This window comes from Microchirus variegatus (genome assembly GCF_963457635.1).
Source record: "Microchirus variegatus genome assembly, chromosome: 3".
NCBI classification, from domain to species: Eukaryota; Metazoa; Chordata; class Actinopteri; order Pleuronectiformes; family Soleidae; genus Microchirus; species Microchirus variegatus.
The window spans coordinates 16,720,118-16,746,224 of NC_139804.1; the positions used below are offsets into that span (position 1 = coordinate 16,720,118).

At 40.8% G+C, this 26,107-nt stretch overlaps 1 protein-coding gene across 1 annotated transcript in view; it reads right to left on the minus strand.

The window, feature by feature from the left end:
• Positions 1-26,107, minus strand: part of LOC310925319 (chloride channel protein 2-like) — a gene marked incomplete at both ends in the record, with an annotated part of 151,023 nt that overhangs the window by 21,566 nt on the left and 103,350 nt on the right. The window contains 9 exons of the mRNA XM_083887242.1: positions 6,260-6,286; positions 8,445-8,519; positions 8,864-8,928; positions 9,836-9,947; positions 13,401-13,591; positions 14,598-14,731; positions 20,417-20,630; positions 22,959-23,069; positions 23,971-24,040. Of these exons, the coding sequence (XP_083743368.1) occupies positions 6,260-6,286; positions 8,445-8,519; positions 8,864-8,928; positions 9,836-9,947; positions 13,401-13,591; positions 14,598-14,731; positions 20,417-20,630; positions 22,959-23,069; positions 23,971-24,040 (999 nt within the window). The remainder of the gene's footprint in view (positions 1-6,259; positions 6,287-8,444; positions 8,520-8,863; positions 8,929-9,835; positions 9,948-13,400; positions 13,592-14,597; positions 14,732-20,416; positions 20,631-22,958; positions 23,070-23,970; positions 24,041-26,107) is intronic.

Consider the following 26,107-nt stretch of genomic DNA (forward strand, 5'->3'; position numbering starts at 1 on the left):
TAATGCAACAAGACATACAGCTACTCTGATTTAAAGGTCCCTTTGTTTTTCCTCGAGAGACATCATGGCTAGCAAACAGTACTGTGAGTGACACAAGGCACCGTCAAGCTGAGGCAGATGACGAACGCAGTGCTCAACTGGCAAGTGAAGCTGCACGGCAGACAACGCGCCGTGAAGCTGAGGCAGCCGATGAATGCAGAGGATAAGCGTGCCTCATGGCAGATAAGGCAACGTCGAGCTGAGGCAGGCGACAAGCGAAGTCGCCCTTCACCCTACTCCGCTCCGGGAGGCATTACAGGTCTCTCCGCACCCGAACCAGCAGGTTGAGAGGAAACTTCTTTCCTGCAGCTGTCACCCTGCTGAACTCTAGCTCTGCATCCCGGTGACAACCAACCAACTGTTATGCAACCATGTAGTTCAATTTTCCATATTCAAAGAGGAACACTAGCCCGGGTTTTGGAGCGGACTCTGCCCAATGCCTGATTTTGAAAATCAGTAAGTGCGGAGGGGAAGGAGGGGTGAGTGAGCACAGCGGGGGGCGTGACAGCAATCGCAAACTGCAACCGCACTTAAATTATTAATCTACGAATCGATGACGCAAAGGCAGTTTGCTCTTCTTGAATTAGTCAATCAGAAAATAGTATGCACTGTTGCTGGACAGAATGGACACGCTGGGCTCTGGTTCACAGCGCCACAGCTCGCTTCCACACAGCTGCACAGCTGGAGTCGCGAGACAATGTTTTTTTTCTTCTCGCACAGAAATACACTGTAAATGTTGTAAACACAACAAATGTTGCAATTTTATTTGAATCAAAAGGAGCTCGCTAGGACGCTTTCTGTGATGTAGTTAAGTGAAATACGATGTTGTGTCAACACGGGAGCTTTTATTCTGAAAAAGCAAACAAGATGTTTTATTTTCCTACTTCATGGTATTACACAGTATATTGGGATATATACCATGAGACTTAAAGCTGAACTATGCAGAGTCATTGGAGATTGGGGGTTGTCTCCACTCCCACTACTGTTTGTTAGCGGAAAACCAGTCTTGTAAGATCAGGGCCCGGACCCAGAGTCCTCAGAATCAGAATGTCTCCCCATAAACACAAATTGCTTCGCTTCACGCACGCACACACGCACACACGCACACACGCACACACAAGCCAGTCAGTTACCAATGTTCGATTGAGTGGAATGTTCGATTGTGTATTGCTTGTGTACTGATTTGACACTGAATACATTTAAAGTTATTCTAAAGTTCTGTAATACAACATCTGATCTTGTCCTCTGCATCGAGTGTACATATTCCCATGTAAGGTACATGTACCCCAAGAAAGAAAGACAGACACATTATTTAGATGGAAAAGAAAACCCTAGAGGAATAAAAAATGAAAAGCGAGGTGCCAAAAAAACGCAAGCCCACAAGCCATCATAAATAAAGCATGGAGGCATCACAGAGATGCAAGAGAGAGGGAAAAATAATGAGAAAAACAGTGAGGAGAAACTGAGAGGCTGGGGCAGCATTATTTCTCTCAAACAGACTACTGATGTCATTTACCCTGCATCAATATTTCACAGCTCAGATAGAAAAAATGGAGGGAGTGAGTGGTGAGGGAAGGAGCGGACAGATGACAGAGACACAGAATTGGGGATGAGGGGGGATTCAGAAAAGTGGTTAAGATGGATGGAGAGTGTAAGGCAGATTAAAGTGGATCCAGAAACACAGAATGATAGAACAGTGAGAGTGGAGTTGAAGGACGGGGGAGGGAGGGAGAAAGCAATAACTTGATTTCTTCTGTTCTGTTCTTCTGTTGCGGGGGTGTAACTGTGAAGTCCTGGGAGGAAAACAATAAATTGATTGATTTGTTTGTTTCGTGTACTGGCTCAGGCTCACAGAGCCTCAATGGACTCGGAGCAAAGCTGTAATCAACATTGTTCTCTGCACTTATACACTGATGAATGTTAATAATAAGTACTGAGGATGAGGAAAACATGCCCGCTGGCTTATGATTCTGCAAATGTACACACAAGTGTAGGTTTGAAGTACAGGTTTGATAAAAATTAGCTTAGTGCACAACAATAATGATTAACACTTAACACATCCAAAATCCACAGTACTAATCGTTTGACTCATGACTGATCATGTGATATGGTAGTCTTAACAAATTACTGGAATCATCACATTACAGCTTTAGTGCTACCAATTATGTTGAACAATACACCTCCATAGCCGAAGGCAAATATTTTTATTGAGTTTGTTACGTTTAACTTGTTACTGAGATATACTTCGTATCAGATAGCCAAATATTTTTCTCTGTGATGTCAAAGATTTCAATCTCAGGAATGTAGTGGTTGAAGGAGAAACATAAAGTCACCACAAAAAGTAATGCACATTAAGTGTATGCTTTTTAAATTACTATTTATTGTATGCCAACTATTATAATAATTGGTGAATTAGCTTGATTTAAAAAGAAAAAATAATAATTACTTAAAAAGCAAGAGTGGACTCTGAAAGCTGAAGGAAAAATATGAATGCAAACACCTGTATACCTGGTTTAGGGCTGACTATGTAATCCTCAACATGATTAAAGGCGACGTAGACCCGGATATCTGCGTCATTACCTTGTTTATGAAGCCCTAAAGTTTCATAACACACAGGGATGTCCTGATCCCATCACGTAGTTTCAGACTCGATCGGAATCGGACATATATATGTGTATAGAGTGTTTCCTCTACATTCCTAAATCCTAGCCCCATGTCTCGACATTCACAGCTGAGTCCTCGTGAGTACTACGATACACAGCACTACGGTAACCCTAACCCTCGCCCCTTTTGAGCAGTTAACTAAAGAGATGCATCTGTGATTCCCTTAATTGTAGCACTAAAGCGTCTTCTACACAAAGGTTGAGACCACGGAGTGAAAACAATGAAAAGTGAGCTCTTAAGAGGCTGTCAAGATGTTTTATTAAGATCTACTTGGACTACACTTCATCGCGGCTGTACAAGATCCTCTTCATAAAGATCATTATTTGGATGGGGGGATAATGCTGCACGTAGAGAAATTATCCAGTTAGAATTGGATACGGAGAGCCTGCTTGGAGACGGAGAAGCGCACAGTGCAAGAGCAGCACACAATGCAGGAGCAGTGCACAGATAAAAAAAAAGGCCACCTGTCTGCACCAGTTGAGGGACATGCACCCTCATTGTTTCATATGTTCGATGAGATCCTGTTAAATATTTTCACAGATACTTAAGGTGACGTAATTCTCCAATGTGAAGAATTAATTTTATTTGTTATAACTTGATTGTTCAAGCTACCTCACAGAAGTGATTGGTTTATAAGTGATACATAATAACATAAGGTGAATTAAAAAAGAAAAGAAAAAAGTAACATCCTGGATCTGTTTCTTTGCACTTCTCTTTTTTTTTATGTATTATAGAAGTATCGGATCAGCAGATACTCAAAATCGAATGACTCTGAAACCTGATTGGGACATCCCTACTGAGAATGCAGGGTTTTCTTTTTTTCCTGAGCTCTCTATGTGGATCTGAAAAGTGCTTGCTAGTGACGTAATTAGCAGGTCTCACCACTCCTCTGAAAAGCAGCTGCGGAGCAGCAGGAGGAGCTGCGTCAACTGTTCGTTCTGTTGCTGCTGTAGAAACCAGCACAAGACACTTCATAAGCTGCAAAGCATCTTCTTAAGGACTCTGCACCAAACTCTGAAACAGCGTGGCTCACGAGTGTCTGTGAGGAGAGATTTAGATCGGCTCGTTTGCAGCAACTAGGAGGTTTTTGACCATAAGAAGACCTCTATAACTCACATATATGTGATATATGACCATTCTATGTCTTTAAACTATAAAGCGGTTTATATGGTTAGTGACAGGAACATACACTCTCAAACTGTCATATACTAACTACTACTTTTTTTGGAAAGATTGGCAGTCACATTTCAAAACTAATTGCCAGTCATTACAGAAAACCTCACAGGTGGATATTAAATAAAACATATTGAGAACCATGGCACACATTTGATTGAAAACAGGACATGATCTGAGAACATAATGTTGCCAGTGTTCTTCCTTATTACCAACCACAACTAAGGTGTAATTTGTCAGCTGTATACCATGGGTCTTGTTCACAGCCCCTGGAGCAACAGATGAAGAATGATGTGACAACACCCTGTACTTGTGAATGATTGAAAATGTGCACAGACTTCAATAAGTTTCAATGACACGTGCAACTAATGGAGTCCTTTAAGTGCCCCGAGTCTAAATCATTAATTGTACTAATAGAGCTACACTGACACAGTAATGACTGGGAATCTGAGGGAAGAATAGTGTGATCATGGATTGTATTTATACTTGTATTCAAGTGATGTTGGGGACAAACAGTTCAAGGCGTAGTTAAGGATTTGTGAACTGACATAGCATTAACATGCTCTCACTGAACATGGCTGTTAATGGGGACACAAGGAAGCATTGATTTTAGCCATTCGATGAAAGACACAGCTCGTAAAATATATGCCATCTTAAGCCTATGATATCTCAATAATACGTTTATGAAGCCTTTTCTGAAATTTGTTTCACTTTGTAAACCGCTTTTTACACGGACCAAAGTCCATCAAGAAAATCATGTGATTTTACATCATAGCACACAAAAGTTGTTGGTCCACTGCTGCCTCCATGAGTATGTTAAACGTGTTGTTTTGTGATTTTGGTGTTTGAAATCTTAATGAAGGATTTATGAAAGTGAACCAACATATTTCCATGTGAGCTAAAAAATGTTGCCTTTCTGTATGGACCTTGATGTAGAAGAGAGCAATTTACAAACATCAGTTTCCAGGCTGCATTTTCTTAAAATAGTGTAGACTTGAGCATGCATATACTTGATATACTATGAGGTGAGCCTTTTGTTAAAGGTGCATTATGTAATAAATCTAAAGCAACTGGCCATAAAATCCTCCTAATTTGTCACAGAGACTCAGGAATAATGTTCATATAACAAACTGAACTCACCAACAACAACAGTACAGCCAAAATATTTGCATTAAAAATATAATATATTTTGCAGACTGCAAATCATGTTTATGTTTTGAAATCATGTTTTGGCATGTGGCGCCACCTACCGCCGTCTACCAATCTACTGCAGTCAGTAGAGTCTCAGCTGCCGAGCAACCACGGGTTACCAGATACGTCAGTAAACGAAACCTAAAAGACCTCGGTATTTTGAATTTGAATGTAGTAACCGTTTTTGGCCACATTCTTACATATGGCACCTTTAAGTTGCTAAAATAGATTTTAAATTGAGCTTCTGAACTATATTTTTTATTTGCGTTCAGACTGAACTCTAAACAAAATACACATTGCCAGGTGTTCCAATTCTATTCATTCAGCTGGAAGTAGCTTTGTTACAAGTTTTTCAGAGACACAAGCGATTGTTTGTCAGTGAAGAACATGAATATTTTCATCAACTTACTGCGGAGTAAACTGTTGAATGAACTACCAACATATTTAATTACATTACTTAATTGAATTATGCAAAATGTATAACTAGTTGTTAGAACATCTAACAATTTTGCAAAATATAAGTAAAAGCAATAGTAAAAGGAAAAGTAGATGTGGTTACCTGATACTAGGGTTAAGTCTTATTAACTAGCAGCTTTACATTAAATACCATTGCTACTCCCTGTCACTGGACTGTGACTGAACACAGAAAGACACATAGTTGCTATAAGCTGTGTTACGTTTGAACTTGGTATAAATGTGCATTTATTCCAAGGACTGTATATCCGCATTTTTTTCTGCCTCTGTCTATACCTTGAACGCAGTGTGTGCACAGGGAAAATGTACTTTCATAAAGTAAAATTTGATTATGGCAGCGTCTCAAGCAAACTTCCTGAATGTACAGTATGTTGTGCATTACTGGAACAATCCTTTTTTTTTTCAGTAAATTCCTGTGTAATCTCCAGTTGGTGCAATGTTTGTTTGGGCTGCAAAACATATAGGACTTTACACTGACGGCAATAACCTATGACACACCTTTAAGTAATTTAAGTGATTTGTCTGCAAGGATAAGACACTGAATCCACAAAAATGTGTGGTGATGTGAGATAGCAGTGACTTATACAGCATTTTAAAATACAATATCTTCACAGCACGACTTCAACTTTGGAACCGAGTGTCTGCATTTTATCGTTGATGAGTCAATGCTTGGACTCGGATAAAGAAAAACAAATGTGTAAAACATGCTCACCCCAAAGAAACTCTTTAAGATGGCTGGTGGCTCCTAGTGAAAGAAATTACATACTTGATGAGAGAAAAACTATCTTATCATTATTTGAAAATTTGTGATATGAGAGGTGAGATTATAAATAAATCATTGATGCTAATAAGCAGACAAACTTCAAACGCGTGAATGTATTTAATCTCGATGTTTGATTATGTGACGCTTAATCGTGTTTGATTTTTCCAAAGCAGATGTTGTTGGATAATTTGTCATGCAACACTGGGTGATCTCGTACGGTCAAATCATTTGTCTCAGTTTATAATCACACACTTGTTTCTCTGGTTGTCATGCACGGCTGCTGGAGCGTATGGAGATGCTGGTAATTGGACCAGAGGCTACTTTCCAGTCTGGCGTGATGTTCTGCAGTATTTCCCGGGCCTTCTCATGCATTATCATTTGACACAGAGCTATTGCTGGGACACTGTTGTTCTAATACCTGCCTGGTCCTAATGAAGACTTATAATGTCCCTGCGCTGATATGTAATGCTGCATGCACAGACAAACTGGCCCCAGTATGGTGCTTCCCTCCCCCTTCCTCCCTTCAACATTAAACACAATACACTGTAATTAATTAAAAACAATGCAATCATACTCTGGGTCACTCCAGGTACAGGGCAGGGCCTGCACTGGGAGGCAGTCACTGATAGGACACCTCTGGTGACACGTTAGATGATGGACATGCTTGGTTGAACAGCCTCTTCCTCTTACACCACTTGCCCTTAACTCGACCACATTTTAACTCGAAGGTGACAGTAATAGGGACATGATTTCAAACTGTGAAATAAAGCTAAATCTAATAGCGCTCTATGGGAAGATCCTTGTGTTGTCCTTGTGTGTAGAGTTCATTAACTCTATTAATACTCTAGACCTTGTCTTGATACGGAGTATAACATTCATCTCACCTGGCATCATTATCTCCTCTACACCTGTGGCTCATTGTCCCAATTAGACAGTAGTATATAAATACCACATCTTTTCCACAGTTGTCAGATTGTCTAGCATCTACCCTAGCATTCCAGCATGTTAAGACCTTTTTGGTTTTGTTTGCGGATGTATTTGGACTGTCTTCCTAGTAACCTGACCTCTGCAATTAAACAGTTTGAACCGCACGTTGCCTGTTTCCTTGTTGTGCTTTTGGGTTTAAATCTTCTCAGTCTTTACAATGTTATTCAGATATTCGTTAGTAGTAACCGGCTGTGTTCATTCATGTTTTGCTGGACTTGCGCATATGCGGTGAAGGCGTCATCTGAATCGCTACTTATTGGCTTTGAATGGGTTGGCATCGAGCATTGCCAAATTGCATTACGGATCCTTTAAGTCACTTTAACTGTGGCACAAGTTGAAAAATGTTCAACTTTGCGAGCGGCAGCTCGGAGTGCACTCTACAATGGTAGACATTACATCACCATCAGTTTAGCAAAGTTACCCACACTTGCTACACAATTGGCCCTGAGGAACACAACTAACTTCCAATAGACGCACTCCAGCACCAAGGCCACCCACCGTCAACGTGTTAAAGCTTAAGTGTAAGTGCCCCTTTACTGGAGTAAAGACTGCAAAAGTATTTCGACTTTCATCAGCTCTCTATAAAGAGACAAAAGCTAACATCACACAGAACCTCTGTAATCTGACAGCATCTCACTCATCATGGCAGAGTGGACCTCAGACGTTAATCAGAGCTTTAATTATTTATTAATCTTAATAAAAAATAAAAAATAAAATGTATCCCTAATAAATATACATAATAATTGACCTAATATGATGTCTACCTTGAACTAAGTACTGATCTCTTTCCAGCAGGTTGGAGAAGCATTTTATGGTTTAATGGCTTTGACACTGACTCATTCTTATATTTCTATGATCAGAGTGGTCTCCTTATCCTCCACTGAACATGACACCAGTGGAAAGTGAATAAGATGAATGGATGCTACACCAGGCAGTGAAAGGTCAGTGGGCAGGTTCACACATTTGACAAGGATGAGGATGTTCAACACTTTTTGGCACGATGGCACAGATGAGCTTGGGCTCAACCTGGCCATCGGCAATTTGGGATTAGCCCTGGAATGGAATGGCGGGATGATAAATCAGTTGACTGACGGATGAATCGGTTGCCTGTCCGATTTCAGGCATTTGGACGGCCTTGATCGGTGGCTCTTACCACGATGGATATCCTGACTCGTTTGGGCGGCTTCCTGAGTTCAGGAGACGTGGGGCCCTCCACGTTGTTGTTTTTCTTCCAGATGATTAGAAACAAGCACACAATATTAACGACAACCTCGATGCCACTTAAGCATCAACAAATGTCAATGTAATAACCCTTAAACTGAAACCTTGGTGCAGAAGATTTTTTTTTTTCTGTAACGCTCTGCAGGATACAAGACTGAGACAAAGTAAGAAAGGTTTTATATTGAGGCTCACTGTGTGTGTAGGAGGTGCTGTACTGTAGAGTGTGAAGGACTGTATGTGAGAGATAGCAAAGGACCATGTAGGTGTAAAGAATGTGTGAATGTCAGGATGTGAGCCCTTGTCTTTGTGTGTCTGTGTTGCTGTGTGTATTTGAGGACATGGCTCTCTCACCTCCAGGCCCTCCATCTCTGGACTGGCACAGAACAGGTTCTTTAAAGCAATGCCCGAATTATCATCTGGAAGGGAAACAGAGGGATCATCACAACAGGGCAACAATCAGATGACTCCATTTTGAAATCCCCAACAGTCTCAGCCAAATGACAGTACAAGTAAAAAGAAAATAAATAATCAAGTAAAGAGGATATTATCCCTTGTAATGTTTTATTAACTGACGAAAAGGTGAATTCATGTACACACAAACAGCCTTTTCCATGTTTTTAAATATCTCCAGCACCAAGGTCCACAGGAGATGTTGTGTCCCTAAGGTAAATCTGAACCAAGGTGAGAAAATAGGGAAATAACATGACACATACATTCTAAAGTTATTGCAGATTTAATTAATAAGCTTTTAATTATAAGACTAAAAATCTCATATGAATGAATGAAGTGTATCATTTAATTTTCTGTCAACAAGCAGAGGAGACACTAAACTCTACATACTGCAGAGAAACAACATAACAAGAATAAACACTCATATCACGTTTATCGTATTTCCTACATAATAAATAATGTGAACACATATATATAGTGTTGGGCAAGCTAATTGGAAATGTAGCAAGCTAAGCTACAGCAACATGGCAAAAATAGTTTAACTACTATTTCTTTTTTTAAATATATATATATATATATATAGGAACAACTTCATTCCAAGTCAAAGCTATCTCGGTGATCAATTAAAACTTATCAGACAGATAAGGATGCAAAAATGTTACATTCAATTGTTTATTAAATAATAATAATAATAATAATGCATTATATTTAAGGCACCTTTCAAGACACTCAAGGTCGCCAAATAATAAGCTTTGATCTCACTATGTGTGTGCGCGCTCCACATGGTAACAGAAATCAGGTGTTGAGAGTGTGTGTATGTTCATCTATGTTTGTGTGTTTCTGTGCGTGCGTGCGTGCTTGTGTGTGTCTTACTTGCTGGAATCTCAATGGGTCGCTCGACCACAGAGGATCTTTTCAGTGCAGGTTTTAGGGGCTTCTGAGGTACTGGACGAGTAGGACTGAAGGAGGATTCCTCTGTGGAGATCTGCGTTGACACACAAACACACTCATATATGCACAAAGATAAGAAACAGCACTTGAAACTCACTAACTGCAGCTCTGCTTAAGAGATGAACCCCTTTGTCTTAGTGGCAACTCATTAGAAATATGGGTGTGCCTCCACAGAATGATGAGATGGAGGCAAATCAAAAGGAAGGAAGAAAAAGCACATGAAAGGAACAACAGCTGGAGAGACTGTTACAGCTAGAGAGCTAACAGAACTGTGATGACTTCAATGACTTTCCATGACCTAAAAAGGCACTTTTGCTCAGTTATATATTTCAGCTTACTAAGTTTTATTACAAGCTAAAACTATAGATTGATCCCAACTGCTCCCTGTTTGAGTGTTCACTACTGGTGTATATTAAAGGTGCCATATGTAAGAATGTGGCCAAAAACGGTTACTACATTCAAATTCAAAATACCGAGGTCTTTTAGGTTTCGTTTTTGACGTAACTGGCAACCCGTGGTTGCTCGGCAGCTGAGACTCTACTGACTGCAATGATTGGTAGACAGCGGTAGGTGGCGCCACATGCCAAAACATGATTTCAAAACATAAACATATTTTGCAGTCTGCAAAATATCTGCAAATATTTTGGCTGTACTGTTGTTGTTGGTGAGTTCAGTTTGTTATATAAACATTATTCCTGAGTCTCTGTGACATATTAGGAGGATTTTATGGCCAGTTGATTTAGATTTATTACATAATGCACCTTTAAGTTTGGTTTGGTAAAAGTAAAATTCACTATCATGGATAGGTGTGTGGACAAATACAAGAACTCCTACGGGATCACCTTTAAGTCTACTAGACTATACTGTATGTTAGAAAACATTTCTTACATGTGCTCGTGATGAGTACAATATTCATACATTTTGGCCTTGAGCCAAATTTTCAACCTGAGCTGTCCCTCATGCTCATGTTCCCGTCAGTCCTGGTCACTCCAATTGAAAATCTCAGCATCTTCAGCTCTGCCACCTGCAGCTCCACCTCCTGTCTTTTAGTCAGTGCCACTGTCTCCAAGTCATACATCATATAGCAGGTCTCATTACTGTCTTGTAGACCTTCACTTTCACTTTTGCTGCTGTCCTTCACCCTGACACTCATCTTCACCCACTCCACCCTCCCTGCACTCTATTCTTCAGCGTTCTTGTCTACTGTCCATTGCTTTGGATGGTTGAGCCCAGGTATTTAAACGCTACACTTTCTCCTTGCCTCTTCACAGTTCCACCTGTCTCACTGTCAATCACACACATTCACTCTGTCTTGCTCCTACTAACCTTAATTCCTCTTCTCTCCAGTGCAGACCTCCACCTCTCCAGGCTCCAATCCACCTGTCCCTTACTCTCACTACAGATTATAATATCATCTGCAAACAACATAGTCCATGGAGACTCCTGCCTAACCTCATCAGTCAACCTGTCCATCACTATTGCAAACAAGAAGGGACTCGGTGCTGATCTCTGATGTAATCCCACCTTCACCTTGAACCTACCCATCAGTCCAACTGTCTCACTGTCCTCATACATGTCCTGCACATTCCTCACATACTTCATACTTCTCTGTCACTCCCAACTTCCTCATACAATACCACAGTTCCTCTCTAGGGACCAGATCATAAAAGTGGTGATAACATGTCAAGATATTTGTCAAAAAGGAGAAATTGCTGAGGGAAAAAGCATTGATGAGAGAAGCAAGAAAAATAATCAGAAAAGGAAGGTATTTCTTCTTAAGAATAAAAAGAAGAGGGATTAGGTAACACACACACACATATATGCAAACACACCTCCCTCCCATCCCCACATCCATGCCCGAGGGTGATCCACTCAACCACTCACGACAAACGGATGAAATTGAAATGAAGACAGAGCAGAGATAAATCAACTAATGTTCACACAGGTTCCAGAACCAATTTAGACATGACGCTCAAAGCAAAGCTGCCCATTACACACACACAGAACACACATACACACACACGCACTTAATCTCAGTTATTGATGGCTTATTAACACATGTTAATGTTCTAGTCTGTGATATCAACCTCTCTCTCTCTCTCAACCACACACACAGAGAAACAGTGTGTTTCTGATTAAATTTCACACCCTGACAATCCATCTTTTCTGTTAAACTATTCTCTTTGAGGTATTTCCACTTTGAGCTTATTTTAAGTGTAACACGTTTATTGGTTTTAAGTATTCAGAAGCCTTCATTCATAGCACATTCTATTGTGTTGTAAAATGTAACTGTACGTAAGAGACAAACGTATTATTCGGCCTACTTTAAATAAACAACTTACATGTGAAGGACATTGCTATTTTTGCTCAATCCACACCTAATATTGACAAAGTTAAAAACATTTATTTTCTTTTTTTTTTAGCAAATTTGCAAGAGGTGGGAAAATAAACATGATTCTTAGATAAATTGTCCCTTGAATGGCAATAATTCAGAAATGTAATAAATACAAATAAATAACAAATGCCACATGATTCATGCTCACGTAAATTGAGTTTGAGTTAATTGTAATTTATTATGCAACTCAATAGTGTCAGAGTTAAATACTTAAATGTATATACTCCATCACCACCAGAAGGAGGAATTGCAGAGCTGATAGCTGCAGCTTGTCTCTATTTGTCTCTCACGAGGAGAATGACACTGATGATCACAGGTAACTTATGACTGCTGTCAGAGGCTCACTGTTGTTTCTCTTCCTGGTATTGTCAAATGTACAATATGTTCTTCTTTTTTGTATTTTTTGTACTTTTTGCCCTCTGAATCATGAGATAGCCAGAGTTTCCCTCCTCTAAATTGACTGAAAACCAAAAACCTCTGATGCAGACTGTATCAATACAGACTGTGGTGAAGGGCATCCTGTTTTGCTCCAAACATGGACACTAATGATGCAACCAACCTCAGACTTTGTGAATGAAGAATGAGTACTTTTATAAATGAGCTATTTCAAATATGTGCAATTGAATTATTGAGCGTCATACTATGAGCTATAGTCAGACACAACACACTATGATATGCTTTGAGATCGGCTTCAGTTGCTTCATGACGGATGTACACTGACCACCATAGAAACACAAACCAATTACTGCTGTCTACTTGGCCTTTCATAGTGGAATAAAACAATTAAACTATTCTGTCCTGAGCTCCCTTCCTGCTCATTTTCTCTCATAATAACCTTCACTGAATATGATGCTCTGCTTTATTATGATTATTCTGATAATAATCTCTGATAATAGAACAAAAAAAAAAACAACCTTTAACAGCTTTTGTCCAATGTTCAGAACAAATTCAGGTTTTTGTCACTATATTTACAGAAATGTTTTGAAAGGTTTTATTATTGTAACTGCAAAATGCTTCTGCAACACGCAAGGAGATATTTATGCTCAAGGTTAGGGTTAATTTGGGTTTTCCCACAGCATCCTCGACTCTGACCTGGAAGCGGACCTCCTGACTGGCTCTCCGGTTTTCCTCCTCACTGATGCTGTTTGAAATGACTGACGTGCGTTTTTTCTCTGCAGCAGCTCGCTCCCTGATGAACTCCAGCCGTCTGGGCCGACCAAGCTGCTGGGAGAGCAACGACTGGAGCTGAGCTCGCTCGATGGAGCCCAGCAGGATCATGGACTCTGGGGGAGGAGAATAAGAGGAGTGAAAAATAAAGCGAGAAGGAGTAAATCAGTTTTAGGGGGATGAGTGAACAGAATGCAGGAGATTCCTAACACATGTTGTAGCAGGGCAGAGGGATGAGCGAGAGGGAGTTACATAACCGCAGCTCAGATGCAGTGAATGTGTGAGATAACGAGCCTGCGTTTGTGTGTGGCGAGTGTGCGTGGGTGGGTGGCAGCTTGCTTACTTTAAGTAATTGCCTTTGTTAATGTACGTGCTGATTATGTATTTGGTTAAATGTCACGGCTAATTGTTCCCTGCACGGTTGCATACAGGAGACGGTGTTGGAATACAAAATTTGCACATCAGTGAGGCTGCACTCAGGCGAGTTTGTCAATCAATCAATCACTTTAAAGTGCACAACACCAAGGTCTTTGTTTTCTGGCACAGAAAAGGGGACAGCTGCATCAGCAAACACTCAACACAGACACCAATATTACATCAGAGACAGCACACACTGCATTTATGTATAGGATTGACAGCAGTGTTATTGTTAAAGCAGAACTTTGCAGGATGTTCACCCTAATTTAACAGCTACAGAGTCATTGTGATGGTTAAATGGCTGCGGGGAGATTGAGGGCTGTTTCCTCTGCCCCCTACTGTCTGTTAGCGGAAAACCAGCCTTATAAGATCAGAATCTTGAGGAGTCTCAGTTCTCACAAGAGAACACAAATTGGCTCACGACATTATACACACACAATGGATCCATGCCCAACAATCCTAGTCTAATATAAGATCAAGGCAGTGCTATCACTGTTTTAGGCAAAAAAGAAGCAGAGAAAACCGTTGTCTGCGAAAACAAGGGCACGACTGTATGCCCGAGCGAGGGGCCACACACGAGCCAACGTGTATTCGCCGGCTCTGTTGAAAATAAATGCACATGGGACCCTTCCAATGGATGATGAATGTTTACAGCGATCACATATTTTCAATATCTCACAAAAGTTGTTTATTAGCGTATCTCACCAGCCGATTCCACCAGTGCCAGGGTCTTGAGGTGTCCCGTCAACAGGACATTATGCAGATCTCTGTAGCAGCAGTTGAGAGTGATGTACCGCACGTCCCGCACCATGATGTCCTCCACACGGATGTTATACTTCCTGAAATGAGACAATGGATATAACAACGTACAGGTTAAGTAAGTGAGGGACAGTGTTGGGGTAGTTACTGAAAAAAAGTACTCAGACACAGACAAATGTAATCTGATTACAGTAAAACATTACCCCCAACACTAGTGAGGGATACAGGTAAACAACAACAAATTGATTATTTTTATACAGCGTTCCACTGTAGAGTTTGAACATGTACACAGTTGTCGACATAAATCTTAAAATATACATTATGTTGATGCTTTATGTTGAATATTTTAACTACCCACTATGAATAGTGACTAAACCATTAGATAGGCTTTTCCAAGAGGAAAACTGATATTTGTAAAATGCTATCTCCCTGCACCAAAGTCCAATTCTGCAAGCTTTCTTCACGGCACACAGGAGTTGTTGGTACTGCCTACAACTACTGCCTCCGTCAGTAAGTTCAAATGTGTTTTTTGTTAGATTTCTGTGTTTAAAATCCTTCATTTGGACTTACCTCAGTGACACAAGCTTACTAAACGAGGCAACAGTAGACTTGCAGCTCCCATGTCCCTGCCAGCTAAAAACAATAATTTTCTCTACTCTCTACTAGTTGGAGAGAGCTGTCTAACTGCAAAATAAAGTGATAAACATATTCATTAGCTATCCTAGATGCAAGCATGCATAGATTCTAAAAGATAACCCTACTGTTAAGTGGCAAAAATCTGTTTTTCCTTGTGTCCACACAGGCAGTCATGTTTGCAGAGAATGTGCCTGCCTATGATGCTGTCCGTAGGCACATGGGGTGCGGAGGGAGCATGCGCAGTGCAGTCAGCTCTGACTATGTATCAGTACCTCAGATGAAAACATTTCCTTTAAGTCACTAAAACCTATCTGTGCAGATAAAGCTTAGTGTAAACACTACACTGATGTTTGCTGATTACCTTTATCAGTGATAGCACATCCTTCCTTCAGCTCGCCAACCAGTTTAAACTGTCAACATGTCATCTGGACAGTATGACCATGTGTATAGTGGGAGGAAGTGGGTAGACAATGTGTGAACACAGATCTTGCCTCAGCAGAATCGTACACTGTGGTCCACCTGCAATAAACGCTCAGCTCTATCTTCTTGCCTGAGCCTGCCAAAACCTGCAAATATGACAGCAGTTGCTTGATGGTTTCCATTGCCAAGGCCCATAGCTGTGCCAGAACACAGGCACAGGCCAACTCTCCACTACTCGTTACAGGGATAACTCGGCACACGGATCTCTCTTAATTTGATAGCCATCCTCCCAATCTCTGTTTCAGTACAGCACAGCACAAAGTGGGTCTTGGCTCCCTGTTGTAAAAAGTCTTGTGGAAAGCACCAGGGTTTGAGACCACGACAACAAATACCTTTACAATGATTGTCTACAGGTTTATGTGGTTCTGTCACAAACCACAAAAACAGAACAGAATTTATGCTTGCCTAAAGGACTCCAATCTGTAAATCATATAAAATGCCCCTAGGCCCACTTGTTTCTGGTTTTCTCGTGGCTGGGCACATATTATGATTTATTGTTATTTTGGTTCAGGTGGTATCACGTACCTTTGTGTTTTTCTGAATTATTTCTCGTTGCAGGTGAAGAATAAACATATTCAGCTATTGCTCTGAATCTTTTTAGCCATTGTATCTTGGTAAAGTCTCACACCAGCTTTTGATGTGCTCTTTAATTTAAAGAGCCATTGGGCATCAACAGCTGTTTTCCTTGCCTGACAGATCTACCAGACACCAGGTTCAAAATATGTAAGTAAAACATATTGATTAATTAAAAAAAAAAAAAAAAAAAAAAAAACAGGGAAACATTACCTTTGAGGAACTTATTTTTCCTGAAGAATTGGCAGTCTCATTTAATTTGCTCATGGATCAGAGAGAATAATGTAATGCATGCCTTTGAACTGACCACAACTGCTGTCAAGACTAATTTCCCTTGGGGATATCAGAGGCAGTTGATGAAATCTGAGTGGTTTTCTCTTAATTGAGCCTCCTCCCTGCACAGGCTTTGGCCAGTACATCTGATCAGTGTTAGCTTCCCCGCTTTCATCCTCACTGTGCCGATTTGATCCCCGATAAACAGACTTATAGGGTTTTAAATCCAGGCTTCTGGATCATCCATATTAACCAGAGTGGAGTTGAAGAGGCTTTAGGTGTTGATACTGTGTATGTGTATGTGTGTTTGCATGTGAGAGAGAGTGAGTTTGGGGAAAGCCAATAAAAGGATGTTTGTAATGATCCAGAGAAAATGTAATCGTCTCCTGAGGCCAAGGCTGGACTGGTAATCTGGCATGCTGGGCATTTTCCCGGTGGGCCGACAGTCCTCAGGGGCTGATGCTGTTAGACTTTTTTCTGAGACCGACCCATAATTTAGAGCGGGCGGCCCATTGGTCCATCTTCAATATAGATAGTGGACTGAACCAATCAGAATATCAGTGTTTCCCCTAGGTTTATGGCTTGGGGGGGTTTGTATTTTGTCATTTAAAATCGTAGCAACAGCCACATTGAATATACACATATAAAAAAGCTGCTAGACGTCGCTTCTCTATCATCAAGACAAGCCATTTGTGATTGGTTCCTTTTTTTAGGCCATTCTGAAGTTGGCCGAAAAAAGGGTCTTTTTTCAGGTGTGTTTGCAGAGCGAAATCAAATTGCTGGCAGACTGGGCTGGGATCACCCAGACTAGTAGCACACACAACTAGTGTAATGGTCAAAGCCAGTCAGGTGGTGCTTATGGCAAGGTGGACAACAACATCAGCCACACGTCATGGATGCGTATGTGCAAACAATAGAGCAAATTAGTTTCACCACTGTCTCCATCTGCATCCCCAAGAGGTCCCATGAGCTGGTGCATTACTTCCTGATTGTTCCCTCTAGCACAATAATCTTAACCATATCCTGTAGTATGTGATGCACCATTATTTTATTTTTTAATCTCATACTGTGTGCATGTTTGAGGAAAAAAAACACATCAACATTACAACAAGTAATCATGTGTAAATTTTAAAACCCTCATCTTTTGTGACTTTGTGTGTGACGGTTGTACTATACTGTACTTCTGACTGTGTTACTACTAAGTTTTTAATCATTTTACCAAACTCGATTATGGGAGGCAGACCCCTGAAGACCCCACTGCAGGGTGATGCACAGCCTCTCTTGTTATTATGCACCTCTCTCACAAAAGGGAAAATAAGTCAAACACAGACAGATACTGCGGCTCGCCAAATGTAAACACACACATTACTTCCTGCTTCACTACACACCTTCTCTGACGTCAAAAAGTAATGTAACTAGTAGTGTAACTAATTACTTTAAGCAGCGAGTAACAAAGTAAAGTAAGGCATTACTTTGTTTAAAGCTCACATAGATTGGTCCTGTTGCACATATATTATTTAGTTATGGAGGTCTACTTACATACATTAACTTGTTTTTATGGTCTAAAACCTCCTAGTTAGGAGGTTTTAGACCAATAGAAATAGGATTTCTATTGAGCCAATAGAAATCCTCTTTTCTGACGCTGTTCCCCAGCCATGATATTTCAGACATAAATCTCACACCCAGAAGACAGACTGTGTTGTGATTGGCCAGCCAGCGTAGAGGCTTCCCAACTGTCTTGTGATTGGCAAATACCCCGGAAGTGACACAATCAGCACACCTGATCTCAGAAGCGCAGCTCCCCCCTCTGGAATGTATATGTACTGCTACTCATTATCAAAACATTGTTTTAACAATGTTTAAAAATAGCTTCTTCACGACTCCCCGCCACAGTCCCTTTTATGACTTTGAACCGGAGTCAGACCCAGAGTCAGAAGACACTGTCGCTCGTGAAACACCTCCACATCGGACGTTATTCATCTTCTGCGGTTCAATGTACGCAACCAGATGTGCCCGGACTAGTGTCCTGAGCAGGAGGATCTGCTGTTCAGGAGAACCGGTGTTTACGTAACCGGACCGGGTTTTTTCAGAGATCTAGCTGAGCCCGAGATTACAATAAAACACATCGTAGTCAGCGATGGTTGAACTGTTTGTTTCGAAAATTCAGGGCTTCTTAAACAAGGTAATGAAGCAGATACACACTAACAAACCGTGTTAATTGGAACTTCCGGTCTAGGTCCGCTTTAAAAGTAACTAGCAACGTGTAATGATGACTTGGTTTCAGTAACTACCCCAACACTGTATTACACACTTTATGGGAGAATGTGACTGAGAGGCTATGAGGTTGCAGCAGATAAAAAGGAGTGGCAGAAGAGAAGAAGCCACAGAGAGTAAGTGAGTGAGGTCCAGATAATGGAGTGAAGGGAAGTGTGGGTCAAATAAGGTGCCGATGTACAAAGCGAATGAATCAAAGAGCCTACAGAGATGAAACTCTTCCGGGAACGGCCACAAAAAAATATGAACAGATGGAGGAAGAGATAAAAAAAATCTAATTCTCATTACTCTCAGCTAACATCCATAACAATAACTGCTTCTGAACAATTACATGAAAAAAGCTTCTGTGTGGTTGCATTGAGCTCGGAGGATGCCAGACAGTTGGTAATCTCATTCAGTAATGTCTCTGGTATAAATGATCAGCGAGTGAATGCACTGAAAGCCATGTATGAACCACCGAGCCAGGCACTGTCTGTATGTTGGTGTTTTTGTGAAGCAAATCTCCCTCTCTGTTTACCCTGAAGGTAATGTGTTTCTCTCTAAACATAACATGTCCTGTCTAAACCTATAACATCATGCAACTGCAACTAGCAACTGTATATCTGCTCCTGGTCTCTTCCTTCTATCTCTACCTCACCTCCCTCTTTCCCTATTTGTCCCCCACCTCTCCTCTGCGCCCAATTGTTTTCCTTTTACTCCCACCGGTCGAGGCAGATGGCCACAATGCTTAGCATGTGTTCACATGCTGTTCTCTGGACTGACCAGACTGATCCTGTGAAATATGCAGAGAATACATACTTGTGTGTGTGTATTTCCTCAATATTTCAAACTATTTCATTTAATTTGACACATATAAACACATAAAGTGTCTTGAAATGAACACTGCATCACTGCAGGTGAGTCAGACTCAGGAACAATCCTCCAGAAGCAGCACTCTGAGGCCCAGCACCGTGAATGAGGCCCTATATCACCGGTTTTACTGCATCTACTGACAGCTCATTGTTGTAGAGCTTTAGAGGTGGATGCACAATTATGACGGAACTGTGGTTTACTGTAGTAGTGTAAAATTGTGGAAAAAAGAAAATTGGCTGTACTTTAGAGTACATTCAGCCTTTTGAGGAAAGCATATAAATTGTTCCATTGTGGTGACCCTTTCCTTTCTTTTTCAAAAGTGAACATTACGACCACAAGGGCCTAAAGTGTTTCTTTATATCATGTCTGTAGATTCTCGTTAATCCAGGTCATAGTTCCCCAAACCTAACTGAATCTGTGGCAAATGTACTTGTACTACAATGTACTACAGTTGATGTGCTGCACAATGAGTTTATAGCAACTGGTAACTTACAACTCCCATCCCTAGATGGGCTTTTGATGCTGTTAGCAAACTTCCATTATCCCTGTGTTGCCTCATGAACATGTTTGATAAGGAAGACACAGAAAGTTCTGGTTTCTGATTGTTGAGCATCAAATGTTTCAAATATTTAACTTTGATATGATATAATCTCTGCGGCATAATGCACAGTACATACTCGTGGTGTCCCCAGCCAAGCTCTGGAAGGTAGGGTAGCTTCTTGATCCTGATGATGGAGTCATAGAGGGAAGGCTGCAGGGACTGGGCCACAGCGTTGGCCAAGATCACCGCTATCATCACCGGCAGGATGTGGGAGATCTGGCCAGTCAGCTCAAACACTATGACCGACGTGGATACCGTGTGGGTGACCGCTCCGGACAAGGCTGCTGCACCTTTAGGTAGAGGGGAGAATGTTGAAAATAGTTATTCACTTTACTTTTACATTTTTTTTGACAGTGTATCTAAATAAACAATTTTGCAGGAAAGCCACAGGTTTAAGCTCTCAAATATTTTTTGAATTGTGTTCCTATCTGCTGCAGAGGCTGAGAAATCAATCATTTAGTAAGCATTTGAACCTCAGGTTCTTTCTGAAATCACCCATAGGTTTGACAGCCATTTTTTTCCAGGCGTTTCAGGCCTTAATGGGTTAATGTGTTCTCTCACATTCGGAAATTTCAGTGCCACATTACATCATCAAACATCCTCACCAAACCATTCCAACAGGCATTGTTGGTCTGCCTACACCACACACTCCGCTCCACTGCCATTCCAGCAGTGATAGCAGCATGAAAGGCCTTCCTTGCAATCAGAATCAGAAGAAAGTTTGTGCTCCACGTAACACTCGTTCATTTTGTTGAGACTACTTGTTTTTCCTGGGGCGTCAATATTGAAACACACTGATCAGATCCGACCACTTGCAATGTATAATGTGAACAGTTGGTCAGAAATATCCGATTCTGATCAGGTATGCTTAGTTTGATTTGGACTGCAGTCTAGGCTAGGATGCCACCCCACCTGTCTCACAAGAAGAAGATAGGAATCACATAAAATCATTTTACAAAAAGATGAACATTTTAAGAAATGAGTAGGTAATCTGCATTTAAATGTAGTCTACAACAAGTGAAAGGTCAAGTGATGTATTTCCTGTTCCTTTGGGGCACAAGAATCTTTACCATAGACTCTCGTTATAAGTGGTGCATGTGCAGTAGATCCCCCTCCAATGCAAACGATAGGAGAATGCTTGGGCACAAAATGCCCACAGCTGAGTGGACTGCTCCAGATAATAGGATCTAAACAACATACTCCGGTAACTACCGGGACCGGGATTTCCGCCGCTCTAATTAATTAGGTTTCATACACGCCACACAATAATCTGCAAACAGTTTCACTGATCCAATTCACAAAACCACACTTTGACTTCGATTCACTGGTTCTAACTTATGGTGAACTATCTTGACCAAGTGTCCATTGAAAGAAAATAGATTTTAATCTCAAAAGAATAGTCTGGTTAAATAAATGAATAAATAAATATATATATATATGAATGAATGAATAACTGTGTTATCATTTTCCTTGGCCAGACCAGGCACTCTCTTCTTTATTCGCTCACAGACCAACAAATCACATTCACACAAACTCTCATATATACTCACAGGGAAAAAGATGACTTATTCAGGTAAATCAATACAAAAGGGAGCCTTAATAATTCCAAATCTGTTTTTCCCCCGATAGAGTGTTGTGAAAAGAGCAATATAAAAGCAGCCTGGTGCGACAAAGTGAGTCTTCGCTGCTCAGCAGAGAAAACAGATGAGTCCAATTCAGTGAATGAGATGAAGACTTGGAAAAAAACAAACTGTGACATCATTAAAAAATAAATTAAAAAAGAGAGAGGAAAGAAAATGGTCGGGGTGAGAGGAGAGTCTACACGGCCAGGGTTCCTTGTTCTTTCTTGTAACTTAATTAGGTCAGTGTATGTCTGATAAACGCTGCTGCTCCTTCTGCCTGTCCAAATGTTTAGTGCTGAAAACCAGCTCTGCTCTGAGACAAAAGAGACTCATCAGAGTGTTTGGCCTGTGACGGACTGAGTCATGAGCTACAGGGCAGCACCAACACCACCACAACAAAAACATCATCAGCAGCAGCCCAGAAAAAAAACACAGCAGTCAATCAAAACGCAGCAGCGACATAATCAACATGGCTGTCAACAAGTAACACAGGGGAGATAAACACAACACTCCATCTCATTAGACACGCAAGTACAGGAAGGATGGAAATGATGTGGTTATGATGGGACAGCTGCTGTTTGCAAAACATCAAATAAATGATGAATTTTTCTGTTGCAGGCAGAGAACATCATGGCGTACTATAAACTCTTTACTGTTTCATGATCCTGAAGAATACCAACAATGATTGAGCCCATTTAGAGTCTTGGATCAGTGTATCAAGACAGTGGGCTAATAACCCTATGGAAAGATTCATATAGATTCATTGATTCATTTTCTACAACTGAGCATTAATTCTTCACATCCAAGGATAATTAAATAGAAATGTGTGTGCAGTTTTATCTGAATCACTAAAATGAGAAATCCTGAGACCTGAAAATGCCTCACTGTTTGACTAGAAAAAATGTAGAAAAAAAAAAACAGTAAAAGACTAAAGAAATAGAAAACAGAATGCGATGAATAAAGAGTCTAATCAACTTGATTGTGTCTTCAACTTACCCACAACAGCGTAGCCTCCTGGCACTATTGTGTAGATGGTGCCGTCTGAGTGAATGCCATCTGGGAACCAGGCTGCCATGCTTTCTCCAACTAGACGACCAAAAGCTGCCCCTGGGAACAAAAAAAAAACACACAAAAACATTAACACTGCACAACTTAAAAGAACAAGTTCTGGATTCTGAGGAATACAACAGTGCTGACTATTAATAAGACCAGGAATCAACCAGTAAGTTTTCGCCACTTACTGTGAGATTCACAAATCTATATCACCGTTGCCAAATGACTTTCCATTATTCTGATTAGGTGAATCAGCTCCACATGACTATGTCTCTCAGTAGAGCAATAATTAGAGATTGTGTTGCCTGGCGACTTTCCCACGCTGCACACAGGATGTGATTCGTTTTATGTCAAGTCAGACGGGGTTAAGAGGAACATTGCTGTGGTAAAACCAAATGGCTGCAAACATGTTGGAGTATAAAGAAGCATCCATGAAAAGTTTGAGAAGTGAATTCTATTGCTCAATGTCAAATCAGCATGATAGTGGTTTACTGACTATTATTTGCACATAGGTTTAGCAGAAAAACTCCCTCCTATCACTAAGTCATCTTTCTTATTCCTGTGGCTCAAATGTAATCAGTCCAAATACAGTTCCAGCACTACTTGGCTCAACTCAACTCTATTAGTTATATTCAGAGTAATTCTGAGTAGTTACAATAAGACCCCCAACATTTGCATATATCATTCTTTGCTCGAACTGCATTGCTGTTCATCCATCAGTCATAACATACAAATGACATAAACTGTTACCCTGAGAAATACAATCCGAGTCTGAATTGAGTGAACTCATTTGACTCATTTGATTTGAATGCAACAGACATTTATTGATATAAAAAAATAAGCAGTGGAGTGTTTAAGTAGGAATATACAGCACATTGCCATTTAACGTGGTTCTCACATATGCATCTATTGTCACTGTTTGAACACATGCATGCATAAGTCATTTGCTTCTTACCGATGACAAATACAGGCATGAAGGCTCCACAGGGCACTGGGATGGTGGTGGCCAGGGCAGACATCCAGAACTAAGACAGAAAATGAGAAAGATAATGAAAAATAATATATATGTATACGTGTATATATATATATATGTATACGTGTATACATATATATATATATATATATATATATACAAAAGCAAGAACAGGGTGGCATTTCAATTAGCTTCAAAGTACCATCCTGTCTGCCCCTAGATGATAGCAAGTTGAATTCTCCACCAGCAGTGAGGAAGGAGGCAGCCATGCAAGGCTTATTGCCAAGGTTAGATTGAGCTGTCACTTTCACTCCTCATTTGACAAAGACCCTGAAATGAACCTTGGGTAATGAGCGGGCTATGGCGATTGGCCGACACCGTGCCAGGCGAGTGGAAGACTGCTAATTAGGAAAGACAAACAAAAGGGAAATGTCACCACTGACAATGTGTGAGCATGATCATCTTCTGTGTGTGTGTGTGTATGAAAGTTTAAGCAGATATGATATGAGGCTGATATGCTGAAGTTTCAAAAAGACTTATGTTATTAAATGATGATATTCAAGAACATTATCCAGATGGTTTTTCCCAACTTATTCGATAATTAGTGGAAACTAGTGACACGTTTTGTTCCTGCTGTTCTTGGTGTCTTATGGCAACTGACATCCATGATTTGTTGCATTCCTGATTTCCTCTCCTCATTTCCCTGCACCAAATCCCTAAATCCCCTTAAATAAAGGAGACACAGGAGATGCTGCCTTAAAATCACAGTTTTTCTCTATGGACTTTGGTGCATTTTCTCTATGGATTTTGGTGCATGGAGCAAGTGGTTTGCAAAGTGATGTCAACTTTTTTGAGTGACAGAGACGGTGAGGGGTAGTGATGATATGGAGGCAGGGCTGGGGCGGGTTTGTAGCAAGTGTGTTCATAGATGAACAGTAACTCTTCCTCAACATCCATCTATAAATTCCAGGAACGTCTGTTTGTGTCTGTGTGTTATTCCCATATCTCTCGAACCGATGGTCCGATTGATTTCAAACTTGACAGGTGTCTTGCTACGGGCACGGCATTGAGGTTGTTTGGATAAGTGATGCAAAATATATTGTTGAATATATTGGGAACAGAAGCACACATTGGCTTTCTGCGCTCTACTGTAGCCATTCCCCCCTCACTCACACAGCGCTCCGAGTGAAACAAGGCGCCGTCAAACTGAGGCAGACCACGAATGCAGTGCCCCCAACCACAGACTGTTCATCCCACTCGCCTCCGGGAGGCGTTACAGGTCTCTCCGCACCCGAACCAGTACAAACAGAGGAAGTTTCTTTCCTGCAGCTATCACCCTACTGAACTACAGCTCTGCATCCCGATAACAACCAAACAACTGTTTTGCATGTAGTTAAATTTTCCATATTTATTGTATGCCATTATGTCAGTATCAGTATTTGCTTCATACCACTGCACTATTTGATTACAGTGAACTGATTGACTGCTTCTCACTGCCTCTATAGCAATCAATCCGGCAGATTTTGATATGACAACAAGCAACCTGGAAACATGACCTTCATGAGTGAGGAAATTCAGTAAAATTTAGCCTGATCACATCGCAGACTCTGTAACACTATGCATAGATAGCTTCATGTTGTTTCATGATAAAGAAGATTTAAAGTGGCTTTCCTCATAGTCCCTACATAGGCAAAGAAAATAGCCTTCCAGTTTTGGGTAAAAGTAGGTTGGAAGTAATAATTAGCCACCAGGGGGCAACTCTGATCCTTGCTGCTTGAACTACGTTTGAATGAGAAGCTTGATTTCCATTGATTTTAACAATTTCCCTAAGTATCAGCTCTTTTCTGACGCTGTTCCCCAGCCGCGATATTTCAGACTCAACCCAGAAGACAGACTGTGTTGTGATTGGCCAGCCAGCGTAGAGGCTTCCCAACTGTCTTGTGATTGGCCAATACCCGGAAGTGACATATTTAGCACATCCGCTCTCAGAAGCGCAGCTCCCCCCTCTGGAACGGTGGATGCACTGCTACTCATCATCAAAACATTGTTTTAACAATGTTTAAAAATAGTTTTGTCACGACTTCCCGCCGCAGTCCCTTTTATGACTTTGACCCGGAGT